The sequence below is a fragment of the Anomaloglossus baeobatrachus genome, chromosome 9, assembly GCF_048569485.1.
Source record: "Anomaloglossus baeobatrachus isolate aAnoBae1 chromosome 9, aAnoBae1.hap1, whole genome shotgun sequence".
NCBI lineage: Eukaryota > Metazoa > Chordata > Amphibia > Anura > Aromobatidae > Anomaloglossus > Anomaloglossus baeobatrachus.
The window spans coordinates 123,306,008-123,324,546 of record NC_134361.1 but is presented as its reverse complement, the minus strand read 5'-3'; the positions used below and the strand labels follow the sequence as shown (position 1 = coordinate 123,324,546).

Below are 18,539 nucleotides of genomic sequence, written 5' to 3'. Positions count from 1 at the left end.
TATAAATGTTCAGATATGTCTGTATCTAAAATTATTCAACCCCCTTTGTAAATTAGGTTTTGTTGAAATTTTATTTTCTGGTTAGTGACTACTGTACCTTCCGAATTATTCAACCCTTCATTCCAAGCATCTTTAGTATTTAGTAGACCCCTTACTTTAACCTGCTGTGATCATGGTCCATAACCAGACCCCAGCTTCTGCAGCGTTACTGAGAAATCTTAGCCCAGTCCTCATGGACAATGTTCTCCAGTTCATTCCAGAGGGGGTAAAGAAGTCCAAGAACATCAGCAAGCCACCACCATGATTTACTATCCTTCCAGGCCAGAGGTGGGCAATTAATTTTCCCATGGGGCCGCATGAGAAATTCGGATGGTTTTAGAGGACCGGACTAATGTAGTTAACTCAGTTCTACCCAATACTGTTTATAGTATATATACTATCCCTTTATAAACAAACAGTAAGTTAAACAATAATAAGATTCAATGAAAATGTAGTGGGCATACACATTACTGGCATCAGTGGGGGGCATAGACATTACTGGGGTCAGTGGGGGGGCATACACATTACTGGGATCAGTGGGGGGCATACACGTTACTGGGATCGGTGGGGGGGGCATAGACATTACTGGAGTCAGTAAGTGGCAGATATTACTGGGGTCAGCGGGGGACATACACATTACTGGGGTCAGTAAGTGGCATAGACATTACTGGGGTCAGTAGTAGGCATACACATTACTGGGGGCCTGTGGAGCATACATACTGGCCCTGGTGGCCTGTGGAGCATACATACTATCCCTGGTGGCCAGTGGAGCATACATACTGGCCTTGGTGGCCAGTGGACCATACATACTGGCCCTGGTGGCTAGTGGAGCAGACATACTGATAGTGGTGGCCAGTGGAGCATACATACTGACAGTGGTGGCCAGTGGAGCATGCATACTGACAGTGGTGGCCACTGGGGCATGCATACTGACAGTGGTGGCTAGTGGGGCATGAATATTGACAGTGGTGGCCAGTGGGGCATGCATGCTGACAGTGGTGGCCAGTGGGGCATTCATGCTGGCCCTGGGGGACTCTGAGGGCACAGGCAGGCAGCACTGCAGCAGCAGAGCCTGAGGGCTCCTCTGGCTGCCTTCTCTTGAGTCCCCTGTATGTCTGTGTCCTCTATTGCAAGCACAGGGGGGAGCTGAGAAGACACAAGTGCTGCTCCTCCCTCCTGCAGCCTCTTTGCACTCTCCCTGCTGTTACTGGTGCACTTACCGCAGTTTATAGAACAAACGTTTTTGAAGTGGCAGCTGTGGAGATGAGTTGGTCATGTGAGGATCCCAGGGTAGAAGGGGCAGGCAAAGGGGCTGTGGCCAGCATCGGCAGAGCAGGAGGAGGGGACAAGGAAGTCATCCGAGGAGTGTGTGTCCAGCATTGAGGAGGCGTGGACGACAGCAAAAGGGGGCGTGGCTAGCAGCATAGATGTTGTAGAAGGTATCTAGAGTGTGTGATCAGCATCCAGAGGGGGCATGACCGGCAGAGTGGGGGCGTGGCAGCTGCTTATCACTGCACTGCGGGATACATAGCTCCCGACAGTGAGAGCGAGGCTGAGGCATCGATCAGGCCACGCCTCCAACTCGCAGCAAGACGGGTGGGCCGGTCACAGACAGTAGGCGGGCCGGATCCAGCCCATGGGCCGCCATTTGCCCAGGTCTGTTCTAGACAGATGTTCTTTTCAGTACATGCTTAATTTTTCCTCCTCCATATACAGAGGTGATCTTAACGTTCTAATTTTGTTTAATCTCTCGACAGAACAGAATCCCAAAACTTTGGTAGTTTATGGTTTTGAGCATACTGCAGCTGACTCTTCTTGTGCTATTGGGTCAGTAGAGGTGTTCCTCTTGCATAGAGATCTTTGTGTCGTTTACTGGTGCCATCAAATCTTGCTACAGGTCTTTTGCAGTCACTCGAGGTCCAGGCATTGCGACACGTAACCGGTGTTGACTGTACCTTCTTTGTGCATGACAATGGCCTTATACATCTCACGATCACTTTCTTAAGACAGCTCCTGATTTACAATTGTGTGCTGGTGTCAGGGATTTTATTCAGGGGGTGAATAAATTATGAGACTACAGAAGTCAGTTAAAATGGTATTTTTTGCTGAACTTTAAAAACGCACCAAAATGCACCGAGGAAAAAACACATAAAAAAAACGCAATTCTTTTTGTCGTGTTTTTACCGCGTTTTGCCCAATGCGTTTTTTAAGTCAAATCTATTGACTGGACTGGCTCAAAAACGCTGGGAAAACGCAAAAAGAATTGACCTGCTGCATCTCGGGTGCATCTTCAAAAACGCAGCCAAGATGCAGCCAACAAAAGATGCCCAGTTTGGACAGCAAAATAGAAATCTCATAGACTTTGCTGGGAGAAGGAAATGCAAAAATTTTGGTGCATCTTTGTGACCTCAAAAATGCAGCAAAAGATGCACTGTGTGAACTTAGCCTTACTTGTGTTTGAGCGTTTTAAATTGTTCTTGATTAATTTATTTCAAACAGCGAAAATTTATAAATTTTGTTATCCGCTTCCAGGCCACCCATAGACTTAAAAACGTTCGGGAGGTCCACTTTCTACTGTGCAGTGATGTTCTAATGCATACACGCACATACAGACACAGCCAAGATCCATATTTAGAGAGCATAGTCAGTTTACCATATTTTTTTTCTCAATCTCTGTATACACAGTTATCAAGAATCACTATGTATACAGTAACGAAGTGCTATCATCGCTTAATCTGCCTGACTCAATAGTCATGTTATTGCTAGGTCTAAAGATGAAGCAGGAACTGCTGGATCTTGGACACTCAGTTATGCTATGCATTGAAGAGGCTGCATTTCCACTGTAAGTGGGGCTAATATTCCAGCCCCAGTTACATGGGGGAAATCATGTAAAGAAAAAAAAGTATTTAAATGTTGAAATGTCCCCTAAATGTCTTTGATGAACTTTCAACAGTGGGTAAAATAAATGAAAAATAATAAGTAAATTAAAAAAATACTGCCTTTTCAAGTTTGCTGTTACTAGCCTCAACCCAGTCAAAAATAAAGTGTGCGCTAATTATTAGGGTGTACTCAGTCACATCGCTGTATGACTCATCAGAGGATCACATGGGACTGGCCTCTTGACCAGAGTGTGAGAGGTGCATAGACATACACCACGCTGTCACACTGGGGTCAAGAGAGCCGCTGGCCAGTGCGGGTACTACCATGTGATTCTCGGACGAGTCATACTCCTGCGTGACTGCGTCCTTCCGGGTAGAGCAACACATTTTAAAATGTATTTCAGTAATCCTTTCTGATGATAAAAAAATAAAATGTGAAAAACAGACACATTTCCTTTTATTTCCCCACCAAGATTACAAAATGTCGGCAAACAAAATAAAAGATGAGAGCATGAAAATAACGTAAAAATTATGCCCCACTTATAACGAAAAAAGCCCAAATTACTTGAATATCTGATTGAGAATTTTGCAGCTTTTTAAAATCGCATAATTATGCACACCCCTAAACGAATATTTTTGTTAAAGTAGCCTTTGAGATTATGATAAATTCAGTCTTTTTGGGTAGGCGTCTATCAGCATGGCACAACTAGAATTGGCAATTTTTTGCCTACTCTTTCTTGCGGTGACTCTCCAAACCTGTCAAATTGCAAGGGCATCTCCTGTGTACAGAGACCTCTGCCGGTCAACCCACAGATTTTCAATTTGAATCAGATCTGGGTTCTGGCTGAGCCATTCGAAAACCATGATCTTCTTCTGGAAAAGCCAGTATTTTGTTGATTTGGGGATATGTTTAGGGTCATTGTTGTGCTGAAAAGTTAAGGTTTTTTTTCTTCATCTTCAGCTTTTTAGCAGAGGCCTGGATGTTTTATTGCAAAATTGACTGATAATTGGAACTGTGCATAATTCCAATTAAACTAAAGCCTCAGTTCCTGCTTCCAAAAAAACAGCACCAAAGAATAATGCTGCCTCCACCATGCCTCACAGTGTGTGTAGTATTCTTTTGGTAATGGCATTATGGCCAAAGGATTAAACCTTGGTCTCATCAGACTATAATATATTTTCCAACACTTTTTTTTTCCAGACTTAATGTAGGTTTTGACAAAACATAGCTGGGCTTGGTTGTGTTTTTTTTTTTTTTGTTTATACAAGAAAAGACTTGCATTGTGCCAGCCTACACTACAGACCAAATTAAAATCAAAATACTTCGGCACTCATTATAGGAAGAAATGAAACTTCAGTCTGTCCAAAATTGTGATTTTATTTATGCATGAATAGTAAAGACAGCATCCAGACATTTCGGCATTTTTTTGCCTTTATCAATGCACACTGTCAAAAGATTTCCAAGAAAAATCAGGTCATGTGATGGGACAGTTTTTGAGAGAAGATCAAAGCCTAATGAAAATGCTGACTACCATTGCATCCTCAGACACTCCTGGCAAGCACCAAAATGGAGTATGGAATCAGTTAGATTATAAAGCCCAATTGAAATTCACGGTTCCAGAGTAGCAGTAGTAGTGTCTGATGTATGTTATGAAAATCAGTGCACCCAAGTCTGGAACTATACTATATAAAGGTTCTGGATCACAAGAATGCCTGGAGAATCACAAAGAATGCACAAATCAAATGGTGAGACTAGGTGACCATATGACCCAATATAGAACAATTGTTATATTGTTCAATATTAGTTCATTTGGTCACCTAGTCTCACCAGACAGACTGAAGTTTCATTTTTTCTTATAATGAGTGCCAAAGTATTTTGATTTTAATTTGGATTAGTATTTACTTCTGAGCACCAACCACAGTTGAGCCAGGCTTCTCTCTTTTTGTACACTACAGACCAGGCATAGGAGGAATACGGGCCAATCATGTCACATGCAGCGCACAACCAGTACTTGCCAGTATATAATTGATAGAATAGCTTAATGTTTCTGTAGGCCTTTTGACAGCCTCCCAGACCAATTATTTTTCTTGCCTTTTCATTAATTTTTGAGGGACGTCCAGTTCTGGATAATGTCACTGTTCCACGTTTAAGCCACTTCTTGATGTCCATCTTCAGCATGTTCCATGGTATATCTAAAGCCTTAAATATTTTTTGTACCTTTCTTTCAACAATGACGTCCCTTTGCTGTTTATGGACCATGGATTTTGCTGTAAAATGCTTCTTAAGAAAGTGTCAGGAAGCTCTTGATTAACTTTTCTACAAATTTAATCAGAATCACAGAATCACTGTAAATGATGGTGACTGCTATCAAACATGGTTTACATGTGACTGAATAATTCAGAACACAACATCCTCCCCATGAAGGTGTTAACACTTGTGCAACCATATTATTTTAGCTTTATTTTTATTCTCCCCATCAAAATGATTTCCTTCTTTTTCTCAGTGGTATTGTACAGATTAGCGGTGACATTCAAGGTGGAAAAAGTTCTGAAATTATTCTTTTTTTGTATTTTTTTTTTTCCATGACAGAAACCTGACATTTTGTCAGGGGTATGTAGACTTTTTATATCCGCCCTAACTCATGCATTACAACTGTAGTTAGAAGTAATAAACAGTCTACTTATTTGCCTACATTTTAGGATAGAAAAAAGAAGTTTGACCGAGACAGTGAGAAGTTTTACTCCTTGCTGGATAAACATCTGCATCTGTCGTCCAAGAAGAAGGAAGCTCAGCTACAAGAGGTGAGGAAGCATCCACATGTGTGGCCATTAGATGAATAGGGGACCAGCGTGTTCACATGAATCTGCTTTTTCTAGTGTTTTGGAAGTTGAACGCAAATAATGTAATGTCTGGTATGGAAGGTCTTGAGACCTACAGATGCATTACCACACAACCTGACGACGGGGGGACACTGCTTTTGTAACAGAGAAGACCTGATTCTCAGACCTTGTAAAACTGCTTTATCTTTAATAACATTGCTTTACTACAATCTACACTAGTCACACACTAAGCAGATGACATTGGTATTATTGGGTTACATAGAAGTCTCTTTTTCATTATAGGCAGATCAACAAGTAGACAAAGAGAAGCAAAACTTCTATGAATCTTCCCTTGAATATGTCTACCAGATTCAGGAGGTCCAGGAGAACAAGAAATTCAGCATTGTGGAGCCGGTAAAGGATTTAAAGATTTTATATATAGAATCCAGTTTTGCTTTTTATTTAAATGGCATCTGTCATCAGATTTTACATCTAGTCTGAAATCAGCAAAGTGCAGATTCCAGTGATGTGGCACTTACTGGGCTGCTTGTAGTTTTGCTAACGTCACTATTTATCAGCAGGAGATTATCACTAGAGAACTAGTAAACCTGCTGCCTTGTAATTCTCCACATTTGAGCTCTTTATAACCCTGCCCACACCACTGATGACACCTTTCTGCCTATGTACAGCGTAAACTGAAAGCTGGCAATCCGTGGGGTGCACTGGGTTATACTGACCCTAGCAGTCAGAGAACTGCTAGATCTGCAGCTAGAATTTGTGTATCTGCCCCTACATCATGCTGCTGTCAGATGGGGTAGCAAAAACCTTGACAAAAAAAAAAAAAGCTAAAAGTCCAGTTAATCTCTTTATTTTTTCTTTTTCTCTTTCTGTTTTTCTTTCTTTTTCGCTTTCTTTCTCTTTCTTTTTTTTCTTTCTTGCTCTTTCTTTCTCTTTCTTTTTCTCTTTTTTTGTCTTTCTCTTTTTCGTCTTTGTCCTTCTCTTTTTGTCCTTCTCTTTTTGTCCTTCTCTTTTTGTCCTTCTCTTTTTGTCCTTCTCTTTTTGTCCTTCTCTTTTTGTCTTTCTCTTTTTGTCTTTCTCTTTTTGTCTTTTTGTCTTTTTCTTTTTGTCTTTCTCTTTGTTTCTTTTTTTTTCTCTTTTTCTTTCTTTTTCTCTTCTCTCTCTCTCTCTTTCTCTCTCTCTTTCTCCCTCTCTCTTTCTCTCTCTCTCTTTCTCCCTCTCTCTTTCTCTCTCTTTCTCTTTCTCTTTCTTTCTTTCTTTTTCTCTTTTTTTGTCTTTCTCTCTTTTGGTCTTTCTCTCTTTTTTTGTCTTTATCGTCTTTCTCTCTTTTTCGTCTTTCTTTTTCGTCTTTGTCCTTTTTGTCCTCTTTTTGTCTTTTTCTTTTTGTTTTTCTCTTTGTTTCTCTTTCTTTCTCTCTTTTTTCTCTTTTTCTTTTTCTTTTTTTTGTTTTTCTCTTTTTTTCTTTCTCTTTTTCGTTCTTTTTCTTTCTATCTTTTTCTCTTTTTTTTTTTCTCTTTCTCTCTTCTCTCTTTCTCTTTTGCTCTCTTTTGCTCTCTTTTGCTCTTTCGCTCTCTTTTTCTGTCTATAGATAATGCTTTGGAAGAGAGGGCACAATAGGGTCTTACCCAGTAGGGATATCTGACACAAAAGGGATCACAGTGCACTCACCTTTTCAGGTTGTGAAAGTCACAACCCCTGTGTAACACATTCAATAGTGGTATCAGCTGCAGCCCCGAAGTGTAGCGTATGTAGTATAACTTAGGTGGAAATCTTTGATGTTCCTTTGATGTCCTCAGGAAGGAGACGAATGTCTCTGAAACACGTAGACCTATATGAATAATAAGGCTATTGAGTATTATCGCGGTATATACCCGATTTCCACCTACGTTATACTACATTCTCTTTTTTTCTCTTTCTCTCTTTTTCTCGCTTTCTCTCGGTCTCTCTCTTTTTCTCTCTTTCTCTCGGTCTCTCTCTTTTTCTCTTTCTCTCGCTCTTTCTCTTTCGCTCTTTCTCTTTCTCTCGCTTTCTCTCTCTCGCTTTCTCTCTCTCGCTTTCTCTTTCTCTCTCTCTCCTTCTCTTTCTCTCTCTCCCTTTCTCTCTATCTTTCTCTCTCTCTCTCTCCTTCTCTCTCTCTCTCTCTCTCTCTCTCTCCTTCGCTCTCCTTCGCTCTCCTTCGCTCTCCTTCGCTCTCCTTCGCTCTCCTTCGCTCTCCTTCGCTCTCCTTCGCTCTCCTTCGCTCTCCTTCGCTCTCCTTCTCGCTCCTTCTCTCGTTCCCTCTCTCGTTCCCTCTCTCGCTCCCTCTCTCGCTCCCTCTCTCGCTCCCTCTCTCGCTCCCTCTCTCGCTCCCTCTCTCGCTCCCTCTCTCGCTCCCTCTCTCGCTCCCTCTCTCGCTCCCTCTCTCGCTCCCTCTCTCGCTCCCTCTCTCGCTCCCTCTCTCGCTCCCTCTCTCGCTCCCTCTCTCGCTCCCTCTCTCGCTCCCTCTCTCGCTCCCTCTCTCGCTCCCTCTCTCGCTCCCTCTCTCGCTCCCTCTCTCGCTCCCTCTCTCGCTCCCTCTCTCGCTCCTTCTCTTTGTCACTTTCTCTCCTTCTTTCTATCTCCTTCTTTCTATCTCCTTCTTTCTATCTCCTTCTTTCTATCTCCTTCTTTCTATCTCCTTCTTTCTATCTCCTTCTTTCTATCTCCTTCTTTCTATCTCCTTCTTTCTATCTCCTTCTATTTCTCTCTCCTTCTATTTCTCTCTCCTTCTATTTCTCTCTCCTTCTATTTCTCTCTCCTTCTTTCTCTCGCCTTCTCTTTCTCTCGCCTTCTCTTTCTCTCGCCTTCTCTTTCTCTCTCCTTTTCTCTTTCTCTCTCCTTTTCTTTTTCTCTCTCCTTTTTCTTTTTCTCTCTCCTTTTTCTTTTTCTCTCTCCTTTTTTCTTTTTCTCTCTCCTTTTTTCTTTTTCTCTCTCCTTTTTCTTTTTCTCTCTCCTTTTTCTTTTTCTCTCTCCTTTTTCTTTTTCTCTCTCCTTTTTCTTTTTCTCTCTCCTTTTTCTTTTTCTCTCTCCTTTTTTCTTTTTCTCTCTCCTTTTTTCTTTTTCTCTCTCCTTTTTTCTTTTTCTCTCTCCTTTTTCTTTTTCTCTCTCCTTTTTCTTTCTCTCTCTCCTTTTCTTTCTCTCTCTCCTTTTCTTTCTCTCTCTATAGATAATGCTGTGGAAGATAGAGCGCAATAGGGTCTTACCCGGTAGGGCTATCCGACACAAAAATGATCACAGTGCACTCACCTTTTCAGGTTGTGAAAGTCACAACCCCTGTGTAACACATTCAATAGTGGTATCAGCTGCAGACCCAAAGTGTAGAGTATGTAGTATCATGTAGGTAGAAATCGAGTATATACCACGCTGATACTCAATAGTATATTAATATGACGATCTTTGATGTTCCTTTGATGTCCTGAGAAAGAAGATGGATGTCTCTGAAACGCGTAGATCTATATGAACAATAAGGGAATCATATTAATATACTATTGAGTATTATCGCGGTATATACCCGATTTCCACCTACGTTATACTACATTCTCTTTCTTTCTTTCTTTCTTTCTCTCTCCCTCGATCTCTCCCTCGATCTCTCCCTCGATCTCTCCCTCGATCTCTCCCTCGATCTCTCCCTCGATCTCTCCCTCGATCTCTCCCTCGATCTCTCCCTCGATCTCTCCCTCGATCTCTCCCTCGATCTCTCCCTCGATCTCTCCCTCGATCTCTCCCTCGATCTCTCCCTCGATCTCTCCCTCGATCTCTCCCTCGATCTCTCCCTCGATCTCTCCCTCGATCTCTCCCTCGATCTCTCCCTCGATCTCTCCCTCGATCTCTCCCTCGATCTCTCCCTCGATCTCTCCCTCGATCTCTCCCTCGATCTCTCCCTCGATCTCTCCCTCGATCTCTCCCTCGATCTCTCCCTCGATCTCTCCCTCGATCTCTCCCTCGATCTCTCCCTCGATCTCTCCCTCTCAAATCAAATCGGCTTTATTGGCAGGACCAAAATACATTCAGTATTAACAAAGCAAGAAAAGAAATGGGACAGGGGAGTGGGTGAGGGTTGTGGGGATGGGGTTTTGGGGCCACAATTTGGGGAATGATGGTCCATTTGGTGGTCTTTAGTACCCCTCAGCTTATGACATGTTGTGACATATTGGGTGGCGATCTCCACCATTGATTCTTCTTCCCCCAGTAGGATGCAGAGTTTCCTCTCCTCGTCCATAGATGGAAAGTCCGGGGTATGAGTGGTACATTTCTGGAAGTGGGAGGCCCTCACTGCTGAGTATTTGTTACAGTTCAGCAGGAAATGTGCCTTGTCCTCCAGAGCCGGCAGTGCGGGCACTGTCTGTTCTTCCGCGGCTTGTATGTCTGTCAGTGCTGCCCTGTTTCCACCTCTAGACTGTGGGCACTCAGTCTGTATAGACTCAGGGTCTGCTTGTCTTTGGAGTGGTGTAACCTTTCCAGATATAGGGCCAGAGTGTAGTCCCTCCGCAGTGACCGGTAGATGGTGAGTTTCTGGGAGTTCTCTAATTCACTCTTCCAGTCCTTTGTATTGCATCTTGTGGCTCTCTGAGATCTTTTATTTGGGCTTTTGTCAGGGTGTGTTGCTGACTTTGGCTGTACTGGCTGCCGGGGTTCCTGGCTTGCTCTGGACTCTGGCTCAGCAGGGCTTTATGATGGTAGGAGCTGGGGTTGCTGTTCTGTATGTGTGCTAGGTGTGATAACGCCCTCTTGTGTATTCTGAGCCATAAGGGGAATCGGCCCAGTTCTGCCCGGCTGGCAATGTTTGAGGTACTGCTATGGTCTTGGAGGAGATATTTGTAGAACTCCAGATGGAAGAGTTCGGTTGGTCTGTAATCCCACTTTGTCTGGTCTGGATAAGTCACTGGGCCCCATACCTTGCTGCCATACAGCAGTATAGGTGTGATGATGCTGTCGAATATCTTGAGCCAGACTCTCACCGGTAGTTTGAGGTGGCACAGTTGTCTTCTGATGGCATAGAAGGTTCTGCATGCTTTCCCTTTTAGGGTCTCTGCTGTTTGATTGAGGCTTCCGGTTTGGCTTAGCCCCAGACCGAGGTAGGTATAGTTGCTGGTCTTCTCCAGCGTGGCACCATTTATTATGTGGGAGCGAGTGTAGGTTTCGTTATAATTCCTCTACTGAAACACCATGACTTAGGTCTTCTTTCGGTTGATGAGCAACGTCCATGTAGTGCTGAATGCTTCTAGCACAGCCAGGCTATCTTGGTGGCCTCTCTCGGTTGGGGAAAGCAGCAGGAGGTCATCTGCATACAGCAGTACTTCACCTTTTGAACGTGCAGGCTGAGACCTGGGGCAGAGTCCACCAAACATTCAGGTTTCTCTTTCTCTTTTTCTCTCTCTTTCACACTCTTTCACACTCTTTCACACTCTCTCACACTCTCTCACACTCTCTCACACTCTCTCACACTCTCTCACACTCTCTCACACTCTCTCACACTCTCTCACACTCTCTCACACTCTCTCACACTCTCTCTCACTCTCTCTCACTCTCTCTCACTCTCTCTCTCTCTCTCTCTCTCTCTCTCTCTCTCTCTCTCTCACTCTCACTCTCACTCTCACTCTCTCACTCTCTCTCTCTCACTCTCTCTCACTCTCTCTCTCACTCTCACTCTCACTCTCACTCTCACTCTCACTCTCTCTCACTCTCACGGTCTCTCTCTCTCACACTCTCTCACTGTCTCTCTCTCACTCTCTCTCACTCTCTCTCTCACTCTCACTCTCTCACACTCTCTCACTGTCTCTCTCTCACTCTCTCTCACTCTCTCTCTCACTCTCACTCTCTCTCACTCTCACGGTCTCTCTCTCTCACACTCTCTCACTGTCTCTCTCTCACTGTCTCTCTCTCACACTCTCCCTCACTCTCCCTCACTCTCCCTCACTCTCCCTCACTCTCCCTCACTCTCCCTCACTCTCCCTCACTCTCCCTCACTCTCCCTCACTCTCCCTCACTCTCCCTCACTCTCCCTCACTCTCCCTCACTCTCCCTCACTCTCCCTCACTCTCCCTCACTCTCCCTCACTCTCCCTCACTCTCCCTCACTCTCCCTCTCTCTCCCTCTCTCTCCCTCTCTCTCCCTCACTCTCCCTCACTCTCCCTCTCTCTCCCTCTCTCTCCCTCTCTCTCCCTCTCTCTCCCTCACTCTCCCTCACTCTCCCTCACTCTCCCTCACTCTCCCTCACTCTCCCTCACTCTCCCTCTCTCTCCCTCACTCTCCCTCACTCTCCCTCACTCTCCCTCACTCTCCCTCACTCTCCCTCACTCTCCCTCACTCTCCCTCACTCTCCCTCACTCTCCCTCACTCTCCCTCACTCTCCCTCACTCTCCCTCACTCTCCCTCACTCTCCCTCACTCTCCCTCACTCTCCCTCACTCTCCCTCACTCTCCCTCACTCTCCCTCACTCTCCCTCACTCTCCCTCACTCTCCCTCACTCTCCCTCACTCTCCCTCACTCTCCCTCACTCTCCCTCACTCTCCCTCACTCTCCCTCACTCTCCCTCACTCTCCCTCACTCTCCCTCACTCTCCCTCTCTCTCCCTCACTCTCCCTCTCTCTCTTCCTCTCCTCTCTCTCTTCCTCTCCTCTCCTCTCCTCTCCGTACAGAAACCTAGAAGGGACATGGGTTTCAGCTCCTGTGGGTAATATAATAAATCCCTAATCTAATCAATTAAAAAAGCTAAATCACATATCATCCAAATAGTACTGCGCAATGTCCTACTGCTGACCATAAGACTCCATGCATTTAGCATTACCTTCCTCAAGGAGATATGTCTTCTGGCCACAGAGCTTCCCTATTTATATCAAAAGAACTGCAATCAGAAAGGAATTCTCCCCAGAACACTGCAGACTTCTGTAAATCATCGGCTCATGCCAACTCTCCACAACACAGCGTTTCACCACAGCTGCACCCCGCTCTGATCTGTAGTCATGTTTGGCTATGACCAATGTGTAAGGTCACCAGGTTTTTGCCTCCTAATCTGAGAGCAGCATAAAGTAGAGACATAGACCGATTCCAGTGATGTGTCACGTACTGAGCTGTTTGTTGTCATTTTGATAAAATCAATGTCAGTCAATCTCCCTATATCTGTTGGTCGGTCTCTTTCTCTATCAGTTGGTCGCTCTGTCTGTCTCTCTCTCTCTGTCCGTCGGTCTCTCTCTCTGTCCCTCTCTCTGTACGTCGATCGGTCTCTCCCCCTCTCTCATACTCACCGATCCCTGATTACCAGGGCAGCGCTGCATGGCTGTCACAAAGCTCCGGCGGCTTTTCCTCTTTTGAAAATGCCGGCCACTCATTATTCAATCTCGTATTCCCTGCTTTCCCTGCCCACCGGCGCCTATCGTTACAGCCAGACACGCCCCCTCGCTGAGTGACAGCTGTCTCACTGCAACCAATCACAGCTACCGGTGGGCGGGTCTATATCGTGCAGTAAAATAACTAAATAAATAATTTAAAAAAAAGACGACGTGCGGTCCCCCCCCCACCCCCCCCAATTTTTTTGATACCAGTCAGGGTAAAGCCACACGGCTGAAGGCTCGTATTCTCAGGATGGGGAGCTCCACGTTATGGGGAGCCCCCCAGCCTAACAATATCAGCCAGCAGCCGCCCGGAATTGCCACATCCATTAGAAGCGACAGTCCTGGGACTCTATTCGGCTCATCCCGAATTGCCCTGGTGCGGTGGCAATCAAGCTAATAAGGAGTTAATGGCAGCAGCCCATAGGTGCCACTAAAGGTGGTGTCACACATAGCGACGATGATAACGACGTCGCTGCTAAGTCACCATTTTCTGTGACGTAGCAGCGACGTCCAGTCGCTGTGTGTGACATCCAGCAACGACCTGGCCCCTGCTGTGAGGTCGCCGGTCGTTGCTGAATGTCCTGCTTTATTTTTTGGACGTTGCTCTCCCACTGTGAAGCACACATCGCTGTGTGTGACAGCGAGAGAGTGATGAACTGAAGCGAGCAGGGAGATGGCGTCTGGCAGCCTGCGGTAAGCTGTAACCACGGTAAACATCGGGTAACCAAGAAGCCCTTTCCTTGGTTACCCGATATTTACCTTAGTTACTAGCGTCCGCCGCTCTCACGCTGCCTGTGCCGGCTCCCTGCATACGTAGCTGGAGTACACATCGGGTAATTAACCCGATGTGTACTCTGGCTAGGAGTGTGGGGAGCCAGCGCTAAGCGGTGTGCTCTCACGCTGCCAGTGCCGACTCCCTGCTCCTTGCACACGTAGGTGGAGTACACATCGGGTAATTAACCCGATGTGTACTCTGGCTACGAGTGCGGGGAGCCAGCGCTAAGCGATGTGCTCTCACGCTGCCAATGCCGGCTCCCTGCACACATAGCTGGTGTACACATCGGGTAATTAACCCGATGTGTACTCTGGCTAGGAGTGCAGGAAACTGGGAGCCGGCACTGGCAGCGTGAGAGCGGTGGACGCTAGTAACTAAGGTAAATATCGGGTAACCAAGAGAAGTGCTTTCCTTGGTTACCCGATATTTACCTTAGTTATGCTTCCACACGTCGCTGCTAGCTGGGGGCTGGTCACTGGTCGCTGGTGAGATCTGCCTGTTTGACAGCTCACCAGCGACCATGTAACGACGCAGCAGCGATCCTGATAAGGTCAGATCGCTGGTCGTGATCGCTGCTGCGTCGCTTAGTGTGACACCATCTTTAGTCCTAGGTTAATCATAGCAGACTTCTCCCCGAGATACCTTCCATGATTAACCTGTAAGTTAAAGAAAATAAACACACACATCCAAAAAATCCTTTATTTGGAATAAAAGACAAAAAAACCCCACCCTCTTTCACCACTTTATTAACAGCCAAATACCCATCCAGGTCCGGCGTAATCCACACGACGTCCCATGGCGCTCTCAGCTCTGCTACATGAAGCTGACGAGAGCGGTCAGAGACCAGACCGCTCTCTTGTCAGCTCCACGCAGCAACTGAAGTGAGCCGCGCGATCAGCGATGACGTCAATCAGGTTACCCGCGGCCACCGCTGCATCCTCCAACTGTGACAGCAAGTCGCCCGAGTGACTGAAGTGAGCTGCGTGATCAGCGATGACGTCGCAGGTGAGTTGCGGTCTCGGGTAGAGGACTCCAGCTGGCCGCGGGTAACCTGAGTGACGGCAGCGCTAATCACGCTGCTCACTTCAGTCACTCAGGGGATTAGCGGTCACCGGTGAGTCGTTCACGGGTGACCGCTAATCAGGACGCCACACACTGACAGAGCCACGGAATGACAATGAAGTTGGGTGAAGTTCATCCGAGTTCATTCTCATCGCGTGACTCTGTCTGTGTCTGCTGTCAGCCGGCATGTAGCAGAGCTCAATTGCTGGGGGAACGCACTGTCAAAATGCATCCAAAATGCATGGAAAGTGCATCCAAAATGCATGCGTTGTGGATGCATTTTTTTTTTTTTTTTTACAAACGCAGTGTTTACATTTGTCCTGTCTGCCAGAAGGTGCGTTCTTTTCCGCACTGCACAGAACGCAACGTGGGCACATACCCTTACTGCATTGTTGAACATATGACATAAATCCAGGAAAATTGAAGGTGGTTTTATTCTAGTTATCAGTGGATTTCCTGATGTAGAAGTTGGTTGACCTTCATTCAATTTTCCTGGATTTATGTCATATCTTCAGCAGCGCAGTAACAGTTCCACATCATCCTTGTTCCTGATCTGCTTCGGCTTTTTAAGCGCGTGGTCTCTGCAGCAGCTGGTTACATGCTTTTAATTCTGATTATGTGAATCACAACCCCATACGGTGAGCACATTCCCTTATTACTATTATATGCCCATTGGGTAAGATCCTATTGCTTTTTTTTCCCCTTCATCTTTTATCTATCATTTAAAATGAGTTGCCCAGGTAGTGGGAAACTGACGTGAGGAACAATATGCGTATGTAGTTAAGCAGATATCTCATGGGAGCTGTCCGGTCCTCTTTAAATTGTGATTCCCATTTCAGCTTTGAATGGCTGAGACAGGTATAATCTATGACCTCTAGTAGAGGAAAGAAAACAGCAGATTATTTGTCTCTGTATGTATTTCTCTGTTTCGGTCTGTGTGTCTCTGTCTTTGTTTGTGTCTCTGTCTATCTGTCTTTGTGTGTCTCTCTGTCTTTGTTTGTGTCTCTGTCTGTGTGTGTGTGTCTGTGTGTGTCTATGTCTGTCTCTACCAATATTATATTACCTCACACATAAGTTTCTTATGCTAAGAATGTACGTTATTGCCTATAGCAACCAATCAGAGCTCCTATTAATGACCTGTAGCTCCCAGCTCCATTGACTTTAATGTAAGCAGGTTTTTTTTTTGTCAAATAACTGTAAAGTGCGGGGTTAAATTTTCCACTCAAAACATAGTCTATGATGTTCCCTGAGTCAAATGAGGTGTCTGTGCAATATTTTCTGATTGGAAATGCGACAGTGCGGATTCCTTTAGCGGACATACACACATGCATGCATGCATACATACATACATACATACATACTTTCAGCTTTATATATTAGATTAATTCCATAGTGCTTTACATACATCAGCAACTCTGTCCCTATTGGGGCTCGCAATCTAAAGTTCCTATCAGTATGTCTTTGGAGTATGTAGAGCCTGGAGGAATCCCACGCAAATACGGGGAGAACATACAAACTCCTTGCAGACGTTGTTCTTGGTGGGATTTGAACCCAGGACCCCAGCGCTGCAAGACTGCAGTGCTAATCACTGAGCCACTGTATAGTTGACACAGAACTTTCCTTTATTCCCTATATACAATCAATCACTCCCTCATGTCATCTGCATTTTAAAAATATCTCTAGAATCCAACCTTTTCTCACCTTTGAAACTGCAAAAAACCTTTTCTGTTTCTCTTATTCATTCTTGTATGGATTACTGCAACTTTTTACTGATCGTTCTCCCTCTAACCAAACTTTCTCCTCTTCAATCCGTCTTCAGTGCAGCAGTGAGGATCGAATTTTTGTCCAGCTGCTTCACAAATACCTCCACCTTGTGCTAGTCACTACACTGGTTGCCAATCCGCTTCAGAATACAATACAATCTTATATCTTCCACCTACAAAGCTCTGCACAGTTCTGCACCTCCCTATATCTCATCCCTCATCTCTATCATCTACCCATCCCCTCTGTTCCACATCTGATCTTAAACTAACATCTTCCATAATCCGAACCACACATCTCCATCTGCCAGACTTTTCTTGTGTTGCACCAGTTTTCTTGAATGCATTACCCCAAACAATGTGACTAATATCTCTAAAATGTAGCCCCCATGTTATGAAGCATGCTTTAAAAGCACATTTTTAGACAAACTTATCATCTCAACTCACTAACCTAACGCTCCCCTCTTCTCTGTTCTCGCCTTCTAAATGTTCTCGCCTTCTAAATGTTAATTATAGCCTTCTCTCCTATTCATCTGTCTTCATCCTCCATGCAGCCAATAGCATGTATGTACATACTGGCTAATGACAGGATCATGCAGCTTTATATGAAAACCCATTATTTATCATAATGATGGCTGGACCAGACACTTCAAGCATATCCTACTGTGTCCCCCTTTTTTCCCATAGACTGCAAGCTTGTGAGCAGGGCCCTCACTCCTCCTGTAACTATTGAACTATGTGTTACTTTGTTTTGCTTTTATTCCTTTTACATGTCTACACTTAATAGTAAAGTGCTGCAGAATATGTTGGCGCTATATAAATAAATGTATTATATGGAAATCCTCCAAGTAAAATCCTGACCACCCCCCAATCATTGCAGCACAGCTCAATTTTGAAACTGTTGCGTAATAGTTAACATAAAGCAGCTATTACTAGCTCGCTAAGGCTATGTGCGCACTAAAAAAAGGATTTTTCTCAAATTTTAAGACATTTCTTGAGTGAAGGATTAGCGCACCTGCGTTAAAAAAACGCACCAGTAACGCACTGAAAAACGCGTGTGTTTTTACCGCGTTTTGGTGCGTTTTTTTGCAGGTTGGTCCCTGCGTTTTTAATGCTTTAACAGCAATAAATAATATAGATAATAGATTATCGATAGATGGATAGACAGATAATGGATAGATAGAAATATGGATAGATAGAAATATGGATAGATAAATAGATGGATAGACAGATGATGGATAGATAGCAAGATAGAAAGATGGATAGATGGATGGATGGATGAATAGATAAATAATAAATGAGAAAGATCTATATAATGTCCCACCCCCCTGCATATTCTAAGCTGGCACACTTTTGTGACTTTCATGTGGCACTAAAGGGTGGTTAGCCTTGTATTTAGCCAAAAAATAATTAAAAGAAACCCGACGTGGGCTCCCCCTATCTCTTGTAGCCAGATAGGGTAAAGCAGAGGGCTGCAGCCTGCAGACCACAGCTGGCAGCTTCACCTTGGCTGGTAATCCAAAACAGAGGGCACCCCACGCTGTTATTTTAAATTAAATAAATAATTTAAAACAAAAACGTGGGGTCCCCCCCAGATTGGATCACCAGATAAGGTAGGGCGAACAGCTGTGGTCTGGTTTTCTCAGACTAGGGAGGTCCATCGTTTTTGGACACTCCCCAGCCTAAAAATAGCAGGCTGCAGCCGCCCCAGAAGTGGCGCCTCCATTGGATGTGCCAATCCTGGCGCTTCGCCCCAACTCATCCCATTGCCCTGGTGCGGTGGCAAACTGGGTAATATCTGGGGTTGATGCCAGATGTGTAATGTCACCTGGCATCA

General features: G+C 44.9%; 1 protein-coding gene across 2 annotated transcripts in view; it reads left to right on the top strand.

Moving 5' to 3' along the window:
- OPHN1 (oligophrenin 1) overlaps nucleotides 1–18,539 on the top strand; it is a 355,691-nt gene that overhangs the window by 199,757 nt on the left and 137,395 nt on the right. For both annotated transcript variants that reach the window (XM_075323980.1, XM_075323979.1), the window contains exons 6-7: nucleotides 5,619–5,720; nucleotides 6,042–6,152. In XM_075323980.1, the coding sequence (XP_075180095.1) occupies nucleotides 5,619–5,720; nucleotides 6,042–6,152 (213 nt within the window). The remainder of the gene's footprint in view (nucleotides 1–5,618; nucleotides 5,721–6,041; nucleotides 6,153–18,539) is intronic.